We start from the raw sequence: 21,280 nt of genomic DNA, 5'->3' as shown, positions 1-21,280 counted from the left end.
TAACAGTGTCAGAAATTTCAAGAAGTGATTCTACATGGTAAAATAAGGCGAAAATGATGAATGAAGAAATTGTGTTCAAGACTTCGTTCCTGAGTTATTACTTGTGAAAAGAGGAACTAAAATGTTGAGAATTGTGTCTGACTTGAGACTGATTCTACTGCCGACCATTATTACGTAGTTCACTCAGACGCAGCGATATCAGTAGAATGAGTTCTCGAGTCAGACACATTTCATGTGTACTTTAGGCGTTACTAGTATTCCTGAATTTTCTCTACTGTAATAATATAAGAAATTTTATCACCTCCCTCAGAGGTGCAGAGTTAACGCTTTTTGTCGTATTATGACGATGTCACGAAAAAATAGTGTTACCGATTGTATATGTTAGTTTAGCTTCCGGTCGCCAATCGATCCGCTTCGTGATCTGAACCATCCCAAAGTTTTATGGGAAGTTGAAAGTTCACGCCTCCTCAATCCTATATGCTCTGTATGGTAGTCATGTGTCGAACCTCCACGCAGATGTTACCAGTTCCGCAAAATAACAATTTGTATTCAGAGAAGAGGAAAGCTGCGAGAAATGTCAAAAATTTCTGTTCGAATAAATACATACATTTTTGCATCAAATGATCAAACATTTTTTTGATATAATTTCGTCGGATATTTTGAGTGAATTCAAGTCGGAGATATATGGTACAAAAATTTAATAACGTGGCAAGTTTTGTTGAAAAATGAATAAATGCAGTCTGTCGGCAAAATATTCGAGATATAATCTCGCAATATTTTGCAGTTTTATTATTTTTTTTTCTTTCAGTTATATTCGATCAGAATGATTTTAGCTTCTACATTTTATTCTTTAAATTTATTTATGGCAAGGAAAAAAAGAGAGGCGTAACTAATTCTGGTTTAAGACTCTTCTTCTTAAATATTAATTTTTTGAGCGATATTTCATGTCTTGCAGAATATAATAATATATGGGAAACGCATTAGCTTCTTAAACATCGATTTAAGTATGGAAGGAGTGAAAGAAGGATTAAATCAGACACACGTACAGTAGTTTTAGTATATGCTAATAAAATGTAAATATTTTAGATTAGATTGGGTTGGTACATTACTACAGGCTATTGAATTCGTTTTTCTTATCTTCTGTGAGGGTATAGAGGAAAAACATATTCGATGAAAAAAATACCCAGAAAAATGATCTTTAATAATTTATTAAACATTATCCTAAGCAACTTTTTTATGAGTCTTTAGAAACAAATATTTAAACATCAATGTTTAAGTGGCCACATTCTTAAATTTACGTAATTATGATGATTTTATTTAACTGTTTCACTCATTTGGCATTACAATGTTTTTTTTTAATTAACAAATTGTGTTATTATTATCATCTTCAGATACAATCCAATAAAAATAAAAATAGTTCTTAACTTTTTTCTATCAGCTAAAATAAAATGTTATATTCAAATTGATTTCACATTTACTATCACTCACAGCTTGCTCTACTTTCTGAATCGTCTTATTGTAATGTGATATCAGTGACATAAATGTAAAAAGTCCAATTTTTATCCACTTGGATTATTTCGAACTTAACGCCCTTAAGGATTTTATTTGATTTCCAAGATGGATCGTGTGCTTCTAAGACATTTTATCTGCTCCTTTTTCGATTCAGACGTCGTTTCAAATAGCAATTTTACCGTAAATTCTTGTTCCTTCTGATGCATCGATTCCAATTCAGTAGGCTGTTGGTATTTTTCACTGACACGAGGAACGAATTCTCAATGCATGCATGGAATCATTCGTATCGATTCCATGCAATTAAATGTGCAAAATAGCTCCAAAGAAAAGTCTAATTAGCAAATTTAATGAGATATTGTTTCGCTTTCGAACACTTCAATTTACATCTATTGATGCTACGTGAGTGTGAAAAAATGATTTAACCATGATTTCTTTGTTCACGATGCATATCAAATTACAGATTACTTTTACATACTATTCGTAATTTAATTCGAAAAGTTATTGTTAATGAAAGTGACAATTATGCGATTAATTGAAGTAATTCATACTTAAATATATTTTTTAGTATATTTCATTTCACAATGCTAATCAATGTTTAAAAAACATAAAAATGTTGCAATATTAAATATATATTTTCAACATTTACAAGCACTTTTTTAAAGAGAGATGATCAAAATAGATAAAAACACTTCTTAAAAAGTGTCATAATATGTTAACAAATTAACCAATATAAAGTATTAACAAAAATCCATGTCACAGAGGAACAGCCTCTATTTAATCCTTCATTTCAGAAAATAAACTCTCAGTAGAAATCTAGAAACTAATCTGTATTTAATACAAAAGTTTCAGTCACCCTATTATATTTCTTTCTCATCGAGCAACTCCTGAAATTTCGTCCCAAAGGGCAACAGACCGCAAAAGAAGTAAGAAAGCCAAATCCAATTTCGTTAGTAACTTAACAATATTGAGCTTCATAACAATCTGTCTGTTTGTGATCTTGGCATCACATTTAACACATTCACCTACTTAATATGCCATCACTTAAGCAAAGAAGAAACATTGTAGATCTTTTATTTTATCTTTAGAGTCCTAAATCACGTAATTGGCTGTCCATCAATTCCTAAAGTAATCGAGTTCAACCTGCCGACCAGAACGTTGCGCAATGTGGATCTATTTAGAATTAACACTACTAGGGCAAGTATAGGTGCTCAAAACTGTATCTATAGAATTTTGAAGAGCCAATGAATATAGTTTACACCTAAACTTCTTTGGCGGTACTCTTAACTCTTTCAGAGCCTTTTGAATCTCTGTTCTTGCATCATGTAATAATCGATAATAATTTTATATTTTTGTAAATATTCTAGGGTCTCTTGTACGAAGCTCATTTGATGTAAAAGGGTTACCAGGTCGTAGAACAAAAATTATTAAAGAAAGAATCGACAGAGATGGCTTGTCTGACGTGATACTCCCACTACCACACTGTCTCCTGTACTTTTACTTCTACCTGAAGGATCAGTCGAAATGTTATCGTCAACTTGTACGTACCATCGCTCGTCTTTCAATCTCTTACCTGGAAATGGTAATTTTCGTTTTTAAAACGAATTTTCCGACAAGCTGACAGTTCTCTCGGAAACCTGCCAACAAGAAATTCAGTATTGCGGAACGGAAAGTCCACGCAAGAGTAAATCTCTGTCACCATTTCGGATGTCCATTCTCAAGGTAAAGGATTTCGGAGAAAGAACGTCGCGCGAAGAAAAGAGATTCCGAGCAGAAGGTTCGCGCAGTTGTAACATCTCTCAATCTCGTTTACCTCTCCGAGTCCATTTTTTTACGTCGAAAAATCGCGAGGAAGTGTACGAACCATTTGCAATTGCTTTCGCTTTATTTACTTGTCTTCAAATATTAGGATTGCGCGTCGAAAACAGCGACACGTGCAAATGCATCAAATGCAACAGGTGACGCGTATCTGTCTCGAGTTTAAATTAAAAACCGTGTCGAAGTAGATGCAGTATAGCGTATCGTTGATGCTGTTCCACGAACCGAGGAAGATCGATACGATCGGTCGTCTCGCGCTAGGATATTGCATATGCAGGAAAAACAAGACAAAAGCCTCTCGCGAATGATCGCTTCTCTTCGATAAATCTTGAGTTTGAAACGTAACTGGAGCATCATGGGTGCTTATTTTGTACGCAACAGGTGATACTTGCGTTTCTTTCTTTTGAAAAATTATCAATAAAAAATTCATCGATGACAAATTTATTCATCTGGAGTGTTCTTTTACCATAGAGCAAGGTGGAAGAAATTGTAAATATTTTCTAGATGTTCAGCGCTGGTGCTGAAAGTTTCGTAGCATGTTATAATTTTAAAGCAAAGTATCGCCAGTTAAACTGCAAACAGTGTGAACAATCTCTCTCAACATTTTGTTAAATTCCTCCCACACGTGGAAATCAAGAAACAACGAACAAAACCCATTTCCACTCACATTAGCATAACTCCGTCATTGACACATTTATCTCAGGCATAATTTGATAGCATCGGTATCAGCAGCGATATAATTAACCTCCCTAACGTTTGCTCAAGCCCCGCATCTCCATAGAAAAAGATTTATCTAAGCCTGCCTTAATGTCAGGATAAACATTTCACCGATAACTTTGGCGAAATATAAAAAACGATTATATCAGTAGCTGTGTCAGTGGATTTAGGTTCCCTCCGCAAATCCTCGTTGTAACGTACCAACGATACACTCTTGAATCGTTTACAACAAACACCTACTCGGGAGCAGCTTAATCGTTTATTCAGCATAAATAATTTGGAGCCAACTGCGAGCTATTTGAATTTCTTCCCAGATACCCGACGATTTCGGAATGTACTATCGAACGGAGCGGCGACTCGAGGTCGAAGACGCAGGTGCAGAGGCGTCGCCTCGTTGTGAGGAGAGCCTAACACGGCGGTGCTTCTTTCAAATTCGAGGCACCGCTCCTCCGTGCTCACAACGCGTTCGGTTCTCGTGGGCATCGGTCGATCCACGAAACAGCTGGCTCTAACGGCCATCAACATCCGGCGAAAATCATCAGCGAGCAGTCGCCTTTTCCCGAAAGAAACGTGTCGGCGAATCGCACAGAAACTTTCCGTAAACGGTGTTCAGTGGAGCGTTAACGTTCGGCACGTGTGTGAACCTGCTGGCCCTGTGTTTACCTCGAGTTCGAATACCTGAAACGGTTTAAAAAACAGAACAGTTTTGGATTTTTAGTGGATCTGAAGTCGTTACCAGAAGAAGCATTTTACACTCGTTTCTTTGGGTAGTCAGTGGTTTATGTGTGAACTGTGATTTCTCATTTTTTGAGTGTCTGGGATCTGGAAGAGTGGCATTGTTAAGATTCACGTGCACCAGTGTTGCTACGATACAAGCGAAGAGTTTTGAGGAGCTCCTTGGAGTTCCACGAAGCGTCAGAGATTAGAGATCCTTTTTTATTTAAGAGCTTTGTAGAGGATGGTAGCCTAAAGAGGACACCTGTGGAAGAATACCATAAATAATCCTTCGTCAAGTGCTGCAAACGCTTTCCTGGAGCAAGTTTCTAATTCCTCATTGATGTCTCGAACAGCAGCTTGATGGAACTATTCTTTCTCTCTATCTACAGCTTCAACCAGACTCAAACCTCTACTTCACGAACTGGTCCCAGAAACCACTTTCTCAAATTCTCCAACAAGAGTTAAAGTGTCCTCTTAAGATTGACTCCAAGTCGCAAGTTCATCAAGACAATTTCTCTACCCTCCACTACCTCAAGCATCTTCACCATCGACTCCACTATCAGAGGACTCGAACAACCCAGTTCAGTGACCCTGAGGTATCCTGCCTCCACGCTAAACCATGGCAGTTCTTTCGACTTTCAACGGTGAAAGAGCGTCGATTGCTCCAATAGTCGAAATAGCGGCTGTCAGCGCGTGACGCGCCGCCGAAATAACGGTGCCTGGGTGCAGGAGCAAATTGCATTCCGCGATGACACGGTTCACGGTTGATGATCAACGCGAGGGCAACGTGGCTCCGATAACGCGGCTGCGTTGATAGCAGCCGGTCGAGCGCGGTCAGAAATAGCGACGAGCGTTGCCATACACGAGACAACGTGGGTTACGAAACGCGTGATCAACCGAGAACGACACCGTAAAATCGGAGCGTTTTATCGCGTGCGAACCGACATACGCTCGAAATAGTGTCAGATGCTGTGTGACGTGCTCGAAATCAATTCCAGGGACGATTAAGCGTGGCGTTCAACGTTCCCGCTTGTTTGGCGGATGATTCGACGGGTGATCGAAGGATGGTCAGTCGCGAGCGAACCGCCGGCTCATCGCGCCGACTGGCATTGGGGAGACTCGCGAGGGCAGCCTGAGGAAGGTGCAGTTTGGTTCTTCGATGGGGCGGAACTTCGAGTTGGGATTTGCTGGCGTTGAGCTGGTGAAGTCGACGCGTCGAGGAGTTTGTATCTTGTTGAGAGACTGAGTGTCTGACTAAGTGCAGGGAACAGTGAAGAGCTTATGGTTGAGATAAAATTCTGACGAGTATGGAAAGTGTGTGAGAAGTGTTGGTAATGAGAAGAGTGCACGTGATTCTTGAGATGAAGAAAAGTGGTTGAACCTTTATCGTTGTTTAATAAATGTGACTGACATTACGGTGATTAGGGTGATAGAAGCTGTGGAGGGGGCATGGTTTTTGTGATGGATGTATGGAGTTATTTGGTGAAATGAAAATACTTAATGGGATGGTGAATTAATTGCAGTGAGCGGAAGGAACTATTGTAACTTGCACTTGAAGTCTGGAACGCGTTTAATAGCGTCTAATCAATCACTGGAGCATAGTTGGATAATTGAATCAGTGATTGTGCAGGAACAGACAGCTGTCGCTGAGGAGAATGGCACTGAAGTTTAATAGGAACCAATCTGAATGTGACAAATAATTTAGCAGAAGAACATCAATAGTGTAATTGGAGTATTCATTAGAACGTATTATGGTACTGTCTTAAAGTGTACTAATAGCTTAATCGTTCTTCGAATGATGTTTCATCGTGTGTGAACCTGGCAGTAATAGTACCGATGATTAAAAGAGGATTTTTGGAATTGGGATTCTAAAAAATATTGGGTCTTTAATCAGATGCGTAGAACAATCGTAGTATCAGTAAATTAATTGTGAAGAAGGAAATTAATCGAACGTTCATTTGAAGTATTTTAAAATATAGTTACAATTGAAATTATTGAGTAATTAAATAATTTAAAATTTCATAAAGGTTGAAATAGACATACGTATTTTCAATAACCGATACTGGAGATTTAATTACAAATTAATTTTCAGAGTAATCAACAGATTAAATTTACTAAATGATATCATTTATCTTGCAGATTATTTTGTAAATAATCGTGAATCAGTTATGTTGGTCGAACTAAATAGAAACGTTTGCACACAAAATATTTTACGCTGTGTTTATGGTCCATTGGATAATCGGGAGACATTCATTTGCGAACAAACCGCGCACTAATCGTATGTCAGTGGTTAGAGAATAGATCGTCTAAAGTTTGGTTAGACTTCAATTTTATGCGATAAATTAATTAAGCTCATTATGCTACATCAAGTGACTTTCCAATTGTACAATCAATATGAAAAAGACACTGTTGAAACTTGAAATATCCTGATACATGTTCTAAACAAATCGATGCATGATTTAGTTGTAACCAGATCTGATTGGAACATAATTGCACTAGTAGAATTCGGTTTGACTCAACCGTTGAACAAGAAAAAAAATTAATTGATTATCATATTACAAGAATAGCTGCATCAGTGAGACAATATTATAAAGAAATACAATAGAGATACATTTATTGTTCTCAGGGAGCAACGATTACTATAAACGTGAAGTAACTTTGCAACCCTTCTCTACATGGTAATGGAAGAATCATTTAAGACACGTCATGTACCAGGAAAAGTTTGAGGGAAAAGTTTGATTAACAGAAAACAGAAGTTCCAAGGAGGAAGTTCACTTATCAAGAGCTCACACAATAATGGAAATGTTATCGTAACGAATGATCCAATTTGTGAGCCCCGTTTCAAGGAGATGCTATTGGATCGAACGTCACCATTATCCAGGAAGGTGTCACGGAAAAGCGATTTTCACGCGCTGGCACGTCGATCCGTGGTGCAGCCAAGAGACCATAATAACTCCTGCCACTTCCATGATTTTTTATTAATATGTCCCAAGTGAGACCAAGAATATTTCCTATTCGCCACTTCACTCCCGAAGATACAATTCTCCGAGGAGCTCTCGGTATTTCGGTCGCAGGACCAATATATTTTCAAGACCTTGAATTAATCCCGAGATTCCAGACCGACCAGGTCGTTTGGTAACGTTTAACGAGCTTATATTTCGGCGCTTGTATTCGACTCGTCGCCCACAACAGGAGCAAAAACAAGCCAACTAGATCACCAGGAAAGGAATCGCGTTACAGTAAACATTTCATTGGCCAACGCACAACGAGGGACGGCGAGACGGATTTAATCAGTCCCCCTGGACCTGCCCACCGAAATTGGTCAAAATTAACTTAATCGTCTGCAAAGAACGCTGGCAGCGAAAGTGTCTCTGACAAACAGAGGGTCCCTGAAAATGACGGTCGTCGAACCCACCTGGAACTCCCACAAAGCCCAGACTGTCGTAAATAAGTCAGCCGAGAAGCTAGTCCCTAGCTAAAGGCCTAGCGTTTCGCAAGACAGAGATGTTTTAGATCCCGTCGGAAGAGATCACCACCTCGCTAGTCATCCGCCTCCGAGCTAGTCACTCTGGCCCAATTCCTAGGATCTTCCCGTTAGTCGAAGCAACGCAGCAGAAAAATGATCTCAAGCGTACCGAACGCGTCGGCGGATCCAAGGCGACCAATCGCCACTGGATGGACGATAGACCTCGATCCAGCTGGTAACGAGGATCTATTGATCTCTGGCCCGAGGTTCGAGAATCACACCAGCCCCATAATCGCGTTCCTGCAGGATGAGGACTCGTCGACGCGACGTGACCCTCTCTACATCGTCCTGCCGATCACTGTGATCTACGTGGTGATCTTCTTCACTGGCCTGGTGGGGAACGTGTCCACCTGTGTTGTGATCGCGCGTAACAAGTCCATGCATACGGCCACCAATTACTATCTGTTCAGCCTGGCCGTCTCTGATTTATTGTTGCTGATATCGGGTCTACCGCCGGAGATGTACTACATATGGTCCCATTTCCCGTACGTGTTCGGCGAGGCCTTCTGCATTATTCAGAGCTTCGCCGCGGAGACGTCAGCGAACGCCACAGTGCTGACTATCACCGCCTTCACCGTCGAGAGGTTCGTAGCGACTTAGAATTAGTGGTCGGAACCACGCGCGGGTTTGATCTAGACCAAGAGTAATGGCCCTCGAAAATCTTGAGGAGGGTTGGGGTCGTTTAAAAAGCTCCAACCCCCCTGGGGCGTTTTTGCTGCTCGCTGTTGGGACTCCAACGATGGGGCATTTATTACGGGTCCCTTCGGAGCGACGCGTTTGATTGATTATGATGGTTGAATTTATTATCTATTAGTAGGCTTCCGCGTTTGTTGCAGCGGTTTAGGGGTGCTTGGATATAAGTACGTTTTCTGGGGATATTTGTGGAGCTGTTGAACGATTCGCGAGATAAAGGGTGATAGTAAAATCGCTCGTTTTTAGTTTCACGATTTTGGAACTGAATTTTGGGCCGAATGTAAGCTTGCGATGAGACATTAATCGTTGAAAAATTTTTTATTGAGGTGACGATTAGTTTCTGAGATATGAGAGGTCAAAGTTGATAATATTCATTTTATCAATTTTAAAACTTTTTAACCACTCTTGCTTTCGTTTTTAAAGTTACATCAAGATGGGTTATATTTTAGGAAGTCAAGTGTCAGTAATTAATGTACTGTTTCATGTTTATTGGAGCTTAGCAGTCACAAATGCAGTATGCAGTAGAATTACTCGTCTATAGTCAGACACTCTTAAAGTATTAGGGAATCAAAAGATTTTTAGATCTATTAATTTTATATTTTAAAAAACATTCCTTTCTCGTTGGATGATTGTAGAGTACAAGTGAGAAAATTTATTACACTATCAAGACTTTATTGTAGAAAATTAAATATTAGTTTGAACCTGAAATATAATATTGAATATTAATAAGTAATGATCTACATATATGTTCTAAATTATTTCTGACACACAACAGGCAATTTACATAAATGCATTCAAATAAATTTGAACAATAAATAATGGAACTACAATAAGGATTCTACAAATTATTAAAAAACTTGATTACATCATTATGTTTAGAATATTTTCTACTTTCTTTTTCCTGGTTTTCGAGAACTGTTGATCAAGACAAACAAAATTATGTTTTTTATTTTTCAATTTCTGGGAAAGAGGTAAAATTATCAACAGCACACAAATAGTTTCGCTGAGAATATTTTCGGTTAAATAGTGTTATTGTTGGATAAACTTCAAAAATAAATAGACCCAAAAGTACAAAGATAAACTAGTTTTGATCGTTAGAATAAGCTGCCAGTCAGAAGAGTCAAACAGCTGTAAGAAATTCTAGCCAAAGACCTTAATACCAGACAGATAAATTATCAAGAAAATGTAAATAATATTGTTTTCAATTCCTACAAACAAGCTTCTGTTAAAATGAAGTTGCTCATAAATAAATTAGCGATACTTTCATACGTACGAATTGAAATTTCAGCTTATCTTTGATTTATTCATTTTCTTCTTCTTAGTGTTATGCTCCTACGAGTCTTAATTGGCATGAACAATAGTTGTTTTTCTTCGACAGTATATGATATTTATGAAAACTAGATGAAACTATCAGGATCGTGGTTGAAAACAAGGATTTATTTTTATAGAAACTCTATCATTTGAAATATCCCTATATTTCTCTTGAATAAAGATAATCGAACGTTTAGGCAGAAATAATCGCTAAACAAAACGTTTCGATAAACGTTAAGAACGTCGTATTTCTCAATAACTCGCGTAGAAGTTAAAACAAACAGGGAAGTCGAATGGCATAAATATTTCTCTTCTCATCTTCCGTTCAAATTCACATTGTCAACGTTTCTCAATACCAAAGATCCGAAATGTCCCAAAGTTCCAATACACCGTCTTCGATCTATCAACAAATATTATTCAACAATAAATCATCCTCTCGGTATTTTCTGCGTAGTAGAGTTAAGCACGTTTGACCTCTCGATAAGTATAGACCAGAGCATTCCCGTCTAAAAGCATCAAGCTTTCGGGGTGTATGGTTACACGCCATCCCCTTGTCACGCGTAGATTCGCAGAACAGCCGGAAGTAACCCTTTCTAGTGGACGGAAATAAAGTGTGGTGAAATGTTTCGACTTCTTTCGGTTTTGCTCCAACCTTCTTTACAATAAAACGGTTTCTGTGTAGTTTACAATGGGACATGATACTGCTTCTTAAAAATGTGCTGTGTTGAATAGGTAACATCGAACAGTGATCGCTATTATCCTTATTAAGTTTTTGCTTTAATTATAGATCACAAGATAAAATTCATATTTTGAAAATAAATACAAAGATTAAATTAAAGGAACATTTCATTTAAAAAATATATGTAATAGAATACATGTCCATACTAAAGAATTAAGTAAATAGTTAATAAGTTAATATCGTTTTGCCTAGTGTTTGCCTAGTGTATATTAGAGTTTTTTATTGCCTCCATAGTTAAGCTGTAATTTCAGGTGACACTCATAATTGGATTATTATTAGAGTCTTTGTCTTCTAATGGCCAAGACGTTGACTGTATCTGATGAGAAGAAGAGACATTACGAAATGACAAATAAATCGTAAAAATGACACACGAATAATAATAACCAATCACGAGTGTCATGTGTGAAAGAGCTGTGCTACTCTTTTGTAAAGGCAATTCTGATTCTCCTCTCTACGAAAACCAGTTTATCCATGTGCTAATACTATTAACCAGTCTCTCTCGGGTGGAAGATAAATTATCAGAGGTCAGGATATCAAGCAGCCTTGATATTTTTCCAGATGCGTACCTATCTTATAATCATTTCGAAGTATTTTTGTATGAAAAAATATAATTTACAGCTATGCTTAACTCTTTGTAAATTTTCACTTGTTGTCTACACTAACAATAACAGGTTCGAATTTCGAGTAAGTTTTTTCTCATTTTTTTGCTTTTGTATCAATATTTTTTTGAGAAAAAATTTCCTAATTTATATAGTTTTTCCAACTCTTTAAAAAATTATTCACAGGTCCTCTGTTGAAAGTATTATTTCATTTTATCATTTTCAAGTTAAATATTACCCACTATAATTACATAGAACAGAAAAAAGTGCTTTCGGTAAAAGTTCTGAAATTAAATGACAATTATTCAGAAATGCAAAAATTTATTAAGCATCTCATTTAAAGAAGTGGAAGAAATCATTTATGAAGCACGAATAAAGCAGAAAGAGTAGTATAGTCAATAGTATAGCAGTAGTATAGTCAAGAAATGTATTGCTACTTCGATTAATTTATAAAGTCTATATTTTTGTCATAGCTATAACCTGAGTAATAATATTTTCCTGATACAATCTTTATTTGATGTAGTTTCACAATTCGTACTAATCTACCAGATTGTAACAGCACGCTTAGTTCCTCCTCCGCTTAATTCCTGTATTTGATGATTAATATTTGCCTTGCCAAAGGTGAGACTGAAAACAGCGAGAGTAATTTTTGAAAAAAGTTAAAATCAGTACAGATAAGAAGGAGAACATAACGAGCAAATATTATGCTATCATTAAGTGAAATATAAGTCCTAAAATATTAAATACTCGACTGATAAATATTTTCAAACGATAAACGTCTCCAGTAGTAAAAACTGATTGTGACTAATGAAATTCCATTATCATTGATATGAAAGAAATTTTTTCATTAAATATAGTTCGAGTCAATTTTGATCTAGTAGTATTCCTAGGACTGCTTTAGAGTAGTTGTCCATATTTAAAGTTTGATAAACTACTCAGCCTTCAAATGTTTAAAAATGGGTCAAACATGCAGCATCTTTAGTCGAAGGTGCTTGAATAATTATAGTTTTTCTACATAGATGCTATAGAAGCTTTTTGTAGCTATATTGAAAATTTCTTTTGATTAACCCTCGTATAACTTCCGTCGTGACTTGTTCAATGAAGTGACCTAAATCTCAAAAAGCACATGCGGGATGAACTAGGAAATCGTGCCAGGAACACAAAACATAGCATGAAAAACGAGCTGTCGCTACTTCTAAAAGATGGATGGATCGAAATTCCGGATCAATACGTCAACCGCCTGATCAAGTCATTGCCTCGAACATTAGCAGGAGATAGCTTAATAATCAAACATTAAAGTCTAGACGTATACACCCTCGTCAAAAAGTATTAAGACACCTACTATCTTCAATGAAATTCCACTTTACAATATGAATCACGAATGATCAGAAATTTTGACGGTGATTCTACATACTAAAATAAGATGAGATTGCGTTGTATCTGACTTAGAGTCAATTCTACTGGTTTTATTGTGTCTGTCTTGGGACTATACCACTGATTTTACTATGTCTGACTTGGGAGTTATTCTACTAATTTCTCTGTTTGTGTCTGTTTTAAACTTCATTCAACTTATCTCTGTATTTTATTTGGTCTTATTTTACTAGTTTTCCTGTGTCTGATTAGGGACTTATTCTACTGATTTTATCATGCCTGACTTGAGAAACATTTTACTGATTTCTCTGTGTCTGCCTTAAACGTTATTCTACTCTTATATCTCTGCCTAACTTGAAACTTATTCTATTAGTTTTACTATGCCTACCTTGGGACTATACTACTAGTTTTACTATGTCTGGCCTGAGACATATGCTACTGATTTCTCTGTTTCTGTGTAAAGCCTCATTTAAATTATCTCTGTATTTTACTTGGAACTTATTCTACTGGTTTTATTATGTCTGACTTGGGACTTATTCTACTGGTTTCACTATGTCTGACTTGGGACTTATTCTACTGGTTTCACTATGTCTGACTTGAGACATATTCCACTGATTTCAGTGTGCCTCAGGCTAGTGCACATCGGTAGTAGAATGAACTCTAAATCAGACACATTTCACACCAATATACAGGGTGTAACAAAAATGTCGCAGTTCCTTAAAAGGGGTGATTTAGGGGGTGATTTGAAACAACTTTTTCCTTAGCGAAAATGTAAGATAAGGCTTCGTTAACGAGTTATTAACGAAAAACACCGGCCAATGAGAGCGCGAGTTTGCCGCCCGAGCGACCGCGGTAGCGTTGGGTACGCGCGCTAGATGCTACAGTTGTACTCCGAACAAGAAAGTCGTCATACATCGAAGAAAATAGCATTAGTATGATAACTGAAAGCGACATAATAAATAACACCGAGTCCTTTTTTTGTTTATCACTTGAAGTGAATAATTACTTAAAATCGAGGAAAACTACGTGCAACGTAAAAATACGAATATGTAAATCTCTTATTCGCATAACGTATAAACGAAAAAGCAATACAACGAAAAATAAAGGAAGAAGAGAACAAACTTCACCTGTAGTTTGTAAACCTGTGTCACTGGTTCACTGTACCGATCCTGGTCATCGACTGTCGAAATGGTTTATGCTAGGGCACGCGTTTAGGTAATTTATGGCTTTATTGCTTTGGTTTCGAAGGAGACATGATCTCGGAGTGTCCGAACAAAGAAGGTCTGAGGTGCTTAAACTACGTGGGGGGTACAAGGAGCTTCTTTGGAAAAATTCTACCCTGCCATAAACCACTCCAGTGGTCGATGACCAGTATCGGTACAGTGACCCAGTGACACAGATTTACAAACTACAGATGAATTGCATTTAATTCATTAATGATTATTATTTTTTAAATCTAACGCAGACTACTTTCAACGTTTCTATCTTCAACGTTAATTCTCCAATTCTCCGTTCATTTCTTTTGTTGCATTGCTTTTTCGTTTATACGTTATGCAAATATTTCCACACTAATGCTATTTCCTTCGACGCATGTCGACTTTCTTGTTCGGAGTACAACCGTAGCGCCCAGCGCGTACCCAACGCTACCGCAGTCGCTCGAACGGCAAACTCGCGCTCTCATTGGCCGGTGTTTTTCATTAATAACTCGTTAACGAAGCCTCAGCTTACATTTTCGCTAAGGAAAAAGTTGTTTCAAATCACCCCCTGAATCACCCCTTTTAAGGAACTGCGACATTTTTGTTACACCCTGTATATAATATATTGCAGCGTGTCCTAATACTTGTACGTGGATATATTTGTATCAACTGTACACATTTTGGAACGCTTCCACCATAAGAAAACGCAATATAAGAAAATCACTTTTCAGACCCCTTCGAATGGGAATGCCCCCTGAAGCAATAAATAGAAAATCGGCCAGTTCCGTCGCAAGTTCGACGCAAACATCACCCCAGAGACACGAATCTTTTTCTTCCAGGTACGTCGCGATCTGTCATCCTTTCATCTCCCACACGATGTCGAAGTTGTCTCGGGCCGTCAAATTTGTCATTGTGATTTGGCTGCTGGCGCTTTGCCTAGCCGTACCTCAGGCCATTCAGTTCGGTATCGTTTACGAGTACAACAACGGCTCGGCGATCTTGGACAGCGCTCGATGCTCGCCGAAGTGGAGCTTGATCGAGCACGCCTTCGAGATATCGACAATGCTCTTCTTCGTCGTACCTATGACGATCATCACGGTCCTGTACATCCTGATCGCGATTAAATTGAGAAGATCGCGACTGATGACTGCCACCGTGAAGAGAAACCACTTGCCAGCTGGGCTGAATCACTGTGATAGCGGCAGAGGGAAGGGCGCCGCTCAGAGGAACGTGATTCGTATGTTGGGTGAGTAACGACGAAGCTTTTTCTGGCTTTTGCTTTTTTGCAAAGACCTCCAGGTGTGACGCTGAACTTTTGACTAGGTTTTTCTGGCGATGATAGGGAACTGGATGGGGAAGTTGGTTGATGTATGGATTGGTTTTCTGAAATATTTGTGGAATTGTTTGTAGTTGGAAGGAGAGAATAAGCAGTCAGTGAATTGCTTGAGTATCGAGAGAACACCTTCTCGTCAGTGGTTCAGTTGAGCTTTGGTTTGAAATGTACTTTTTCTGTCGTGTGAATACTTATTAATTTAAGTTGATGTTGTCAGTGTTGTGAGGAGAGGAAGTGTGATGATTAATTTTTAATCCTAAAGTGGCATTAAGTAAAAGTGTTTTAACAAAAATTTGTATATTTAAAAATTTGAAAATTGGAGTATTTGTATGTTTGAATTTTTGAATTTTCAAACTTTTGAATTGTTGAATTCATGGAATTTTTAAACTATTGAATTTATGGAATTTTTTAATTATTGGATTTATGAAATTTATGGAATTTATGGAACTTACAGAATTTCTGAATTTTTGAACTGCAACTTATGGAACTTACAGAATTTCTGAATTTTTGAACTTCTAAATATTTGAGTATCTCAAATCTCAATGTTTCAATTTTTCTAGAAAGGTAAAAAAATTGTTCTGGCATATGTTTGAAAATGAGTATAAATATTGACATATTCAGTTTGATGAGTTCCATAAGCTGGCAAAGACTCATTAAAAAGTTAACGTGACACTTGGGAAGCTCTGCACGTTAGTTAGTTAATGAGGTGGACTCATCAAAACCTTACTCCATTTACTACCAAATGTATTATTCATTTTCCACGTGATTATACAACAACTGAACTAACAATGATACAAGAAATAATCAAATATTGATAGACTGAAACATTCCACTTGAAATTGCTGTAAAGTATTCTTTTAGAAATAGTAGTTCTGAACAAGTGGAATTTAACATAGCACAATTTATCAGCGAAATACGGTAGAACCTCTTTGAACTGTACTTCCGTTACCCAAATACTCCACTATTCAAATACTCCGCTGTTTGAGTATTCTGTTACTCATACATCGCATGCAATTAATTACTTTAACGATTCTGACGAGGTAGAGAAATTGTTTCAATTAAATAACACTGATTTAATTGATTATGAGCCTGCATATAATATTAACACGATTTTTCAAATTGGATAAAATTAAGTGCAATATGAACGTAATAATGATGTTGACGTACTTTTCAAATCATTCGAGTCTTTCAGATAAAAGATTAATATAGTGTGAAGCTTAAAAAGAACTTTGTTCATTTGTATTTAATGAAAAAATTATTTGTTTAAATAACTTAGAATCTTCACATTCAACACTATCTATGAGAGGATATGCCTATTCTGTTTTATATTTGAAAATTTTTAAACATTTTGAAGATTTGAATGCTTAAATATTAGGAACGTTTATTTAAATATTTGAAAGATTGGGCACTAAAATATTTGAAGATGTGAATATTTGGAAATTTAAAAATCGCAAGTAGCTTTCTCTAAAGAAGCGAATTAAAAGTGATAGCGAAGTCACGTGTATCTATAATCTAAATTCTAAATGAATAATTTTACATATAACGAAGCACTTCTGTACAAACATTCACATCGCCTCATTAATTCTTCTAATCGAGGTTCTTCTATAAGTACTATACAAACAAAAAATAGCGGATCGATCGATTACCGAACTCGCTTGGAATTCGAAGTTATCACTGACAATAAATATTCGATCATTCATTAGTAAGATGAGGGACGAGCGAATAATTAGTCATAATTCACGCTCTTAACATTTCGATTTCGCCTCGACGAGGTGTCCACGGAACCGGTTGGCAACACTTTATATTAACGCCTGTTGATTAATAGGAGATGAAATAGGGACAAACGCCTCCACGAAATTCCTTTCTCTAGGCGGAAGAGGATATTCGACTCATCGAGGGGGAGAGGAATGTAAGGATTAACCTATTCGACGCGAAGGGATGTGTTGGTCGCTATACTGCGCTATAAAAATAATTTCCACGGCCATAAATTCTGTTAAGAACGTTAACGTAACTTTGAAGTACATGAAAGATTTATCGTGTCTAAATAACTCGATTGCCAGCCACGAACTGTCGTGATTATTACTGTTTAGAGAATAATTTAATAAGAAAAAAATAGCTGAAATAAAAACAGTTTCAGCGTAATTAATGGAGGAAAATATTTGCCGAGTAGCAACGTGATATATCGTTCGCTATCGATAGTTTCATCGATAAAACCAGTTGAACTTGAATGTAAATAAGAACCTGATAATTAATGAATAAACTCGGTAGGAAGTCTCGGTAGGAACCTTAAATTTAATATCGATGTGGTCGGATAAGAAAACAATTAATTTTGATTATATTACGTTTGTTAGAAATTTGAAACAATTTTGTAACAGTTACTAATCGTTAAGAAAGTGTCTAAAATTATTGTGAAATATGTCTGACTTGGGACTTATTCTACTGATTTCGCTGGTGCACGTCGACAGTAGAATAAGCCCTAAATCAGACACATGTCACGCGAATTTTATGCATTTTCGTTTTATTTTAGCGTGTAAAATTCCCTAAAGAATTATCAAGATATACTGTCCTTTTGGTTAAAAAATATCGAACATTTTTTTCCTATCTCTCAAATTTCATTTATGTAAAATATTCTGGAGAAATGATATTTTGAAATTCAAATACTTGACGAAGTTAAAACAATGGAAAAGACAGCATATTATATTCAAAATAATGTTAACTTAAAACTTCCGACACGTTGATTTCGAAATCATGTTTTTTATCTGATATTTAAATAATCATCAAGATTATTCTTCTGATTAATTTTAAATATCCTTCTTGAATTTTCTACAATATTGATCACGATCTTTTCTATATTTCAATTTGAAAAATGTCTATAAATCTTCAAACTTGATTTCTTTCTTTACGAAAGAAAATTTTTCCCAAATCTGCTAATTTAACATTAATCACACCTCCACTCAGGGAATCAAACCGAATAATGAAAACTATTACTAAAATCAAAACAGAAGCGGTAAAAGTAACCAGAATAAATTCTCACCATATCCACTGATCGAAATTTCGATCCAGTCATAAAATTCGTCTATCTAGAAAGCTTTCTACCAAAATTGAAAAGGGTTCGTTGAACTCGATCCCCGATGAATCGAGGGAACAGTTTCATCGGCGCATTTCCTTTCATATCGCCGAGGATCGTTCCGTCTGCCTCGATATCGTCATCGATACACCAAACGCGAGGGCCGAATGGCTGCGCGGCTCCATAAAATATCCGACATCACGAGATCGTTCCATTTTACGAGTTCACTTTCGGGACTATCGCTGGCGAGCGTGAGCGCGCGGCGCGGATAGAAGAAAGAATTTGTTGTACAGTCTGTGGAAAACGACACGAATTTACGACGACAGATACAACTGTTGAGCATCTTCCTATCTGCACGTTAAGCGTATTGTCTTGGGGGTTTTTCGAGAACAGGGATTTCGAAAGGCATGTCGTGGGCGAGGATTGAGCTTATTGTGAAACGATCGTGACGAATTATGGTTAAAATGAATGCAGAAAATTAAAATATAACTTGGGTGAAACGTTTCAGATGTAAATTGAGAATTTTTTTTAGCTTTGTGTTGAGAGATAATTTTGTTTCTTTTTTTGATGGATTATTGACTGCAGATTATTCTATTTCTGAGATATTTTACTTGAGATTTTTTTTAATAATTTTCCTATTATTTCAGTATAGTATCAGGGGAATATTCGGACTAGATTTGAGCAGATAATATTTGAGATAGAGGTAAAAGTTATGTGGTTGAAATAATAGATTGTTTGACTTATTCTATTTTGTCTAGTTTAAACGTAGTTAAGAGACAGTTATTGAACTTCGTGACAAGATTAAGTTAAACCTTTTAGAACTTTTATTTTAGCTCACTGATTTCAAATGAAATAATATAAGATCTAGAGTTTGATAAATTATGTTTTGAACGTGTCTAAAACTAAGCTATTATTGTTTGAATAAATAAATTACGATATTGGAATGTGTAATCATATTATTTTGAGATATTGTAGTGTTTATTCTGAGGGCTGTTCTGCCTTCAAACATTCCAAAGACTTAAAATAACAAAACTAGAGATCATATGTAAACTTGTTATTTTCTCTTTTATTTTTTTCGAATAAAATATTTAAACGATACAAGAATTTATACAAATTCTATTTTAAATCCAGCAAGAAATCTATTTTAGACTCTTTCAAACTTCATTCTAATTTTTCTTCTTGTTTCATATGAATCATTTTTCTAAAATCGCATACCAGTGAAAGTACGTCATAGTTCACGAAGTGAACTTTCATTTCCACGTAATTCCCATCTGAAACGTTTGTCAGGTGCAAAGACTCAAGGATCATCTAGAAATATGTGGGTAAACTTCAGGGTCAAATGAGACAGAGGACAACGTTAGTAGCGCATAGACGAAACAAATGACAAATGAATGTCTTCTTTAAAAAGACATGCCTGAAATATCAGTGAGAATTTTCAATTCCAACGAACCTGGACGACGCGCGAAGCCACATCAAAATTCTAAATAAAAATCCCATTTCCACAATGACGAAATGGCTTCCCAAAGGCGGGAAACGCGATACTCTCGATCGCAACTGTTCTGATAAAACGCATCCCGATAAACGCGCAGCACGAAATGGAGAAAAATAAGGAGCATTTATTCAAAGCAAAAGAATATTCTGTGAAATACGAAATCACCTCTCAGTCCATTGCATGGATGGACTTCAATCTTCCATTTTTCTCCTTGGGTTACCTATTGTCAACGAAGAATTCTATTTGAGACAGGAACATTACCTAGGCTGCCTCGTGCCTAGTAGTTTCCTCGATTCTCGACATTTTGTCCGAGCCATGGAAGTTGAAATATTAAATCAGATTTGATTATTCAACACCCCTTTCGCGGTTCGTTTGCCTTCGTCAAACTGGAGGAAACTTTCTGTCCCTATGTTAACGTAATTTCTAAATGGCGCCATTAAACTTCCATATTAAGGGGGAGAGTCAAGTAAAACGTTAACATAAAAGTGATTTTTAGTAAAATTTTTATAACATAAAATCTTGATGATTTATTTAGTATTCTTTAATATTTCAGGATATAAACATTTCTTTTTGTTACAATTTATTAGCTTTTCGTCGTGTTGCTTGAGTCTTTCCCCTTTACACCCTTTTCACAGACTTCTTTTTTCTTGATACAGAACATTGATTCAAGGTTGGAATAGGTACTTAGGCAAGATAATTATTAGAATGAATTTTTTACATATCATCTGAATGTTCTTGTAAACTGTTCATTGCATGAACAAATGTTTCAATAGAAAGTTGTATGGCATCGAGAGCATGTTGTTCTTTAGTATGCTTTTCTAGATAACAAATAACTTTCGTTTGAAACATTTGTTCATGCAATAAATAATTTACAAAAAAATTCATGTGATACAGTTACTTAACTTACCCTATATATTTGCATAGTAGAAGCTTCCAAGATTTCATACTTGATTTCGTTTAAGTAAAAAGAAACAGAGATTCGTAGACTTTAGGACCATTTTTGTGAAACATTGCAGTATCTACTTTTTATAGATCTCATAGAAAAGCGGAACTGGTTTTTTAATATATGTCTCTGATATTTTGGTCACTGTATTACACATACCTGTGTTGTCAGAAGATCGGTGCGAAGCGTCGGGACGCCCCTTTCCCTCACATAAAGCTTGAAATATGATGATAATAAAATTTATTCTAC

At 36.5% G+C, this 21,280-nt stretch overlaps 1 protein-coding gene across 1 annotated transcript in view; it reads left to right on the top strand.

Moving 5' to 3' along the window:
* The first annotated feature begins 8,304 nt into the window (after nt 1-8,304).
* The window catches only part of LOC143182127 (pyrokinin-1 receptor), a 33,134-nt gene continuing 20,158 nt past the window's right edge, over nt 8,305-21,280 (top strand). Inside the window, exons 1-2 of the mRNA XM_076382911.1 lie at nt 8,305-8,871; nt 15,036-15,442. Coding sequence (XP_076239026.1) covers nt 8,381-8,871; nt 15,036-15,442 — 898 coding nt within the window. The 5' untranslated portion in view covers nt 8,305-8,380. The remainder of the gene's footprint in view (nt 8,872-15,035; nt 15,443-21,280) is intronic.

The sequence above is a fragment of the Calliopsis andreniformis genome, chromosome 8, assembly GCF_051401765.1.
Source record: "Calliopsis andreniformis isolate RMS-2024a chromosome 8, iyCalAndr_principal, whole genome shotgun sequence".
NCBI classification, from domain to species: domain Eukaryota; kingdom Metazoa; phylum Arthropoda; class Insecta; order Hymenoptera; family Andrenidae; genus Calliopsis; species Calliopsis andreniformis.
Note: the sequence above shows the minus strand (reverse complement) of the source record. Positions and strands in the feature narration are given on the sequence as shown.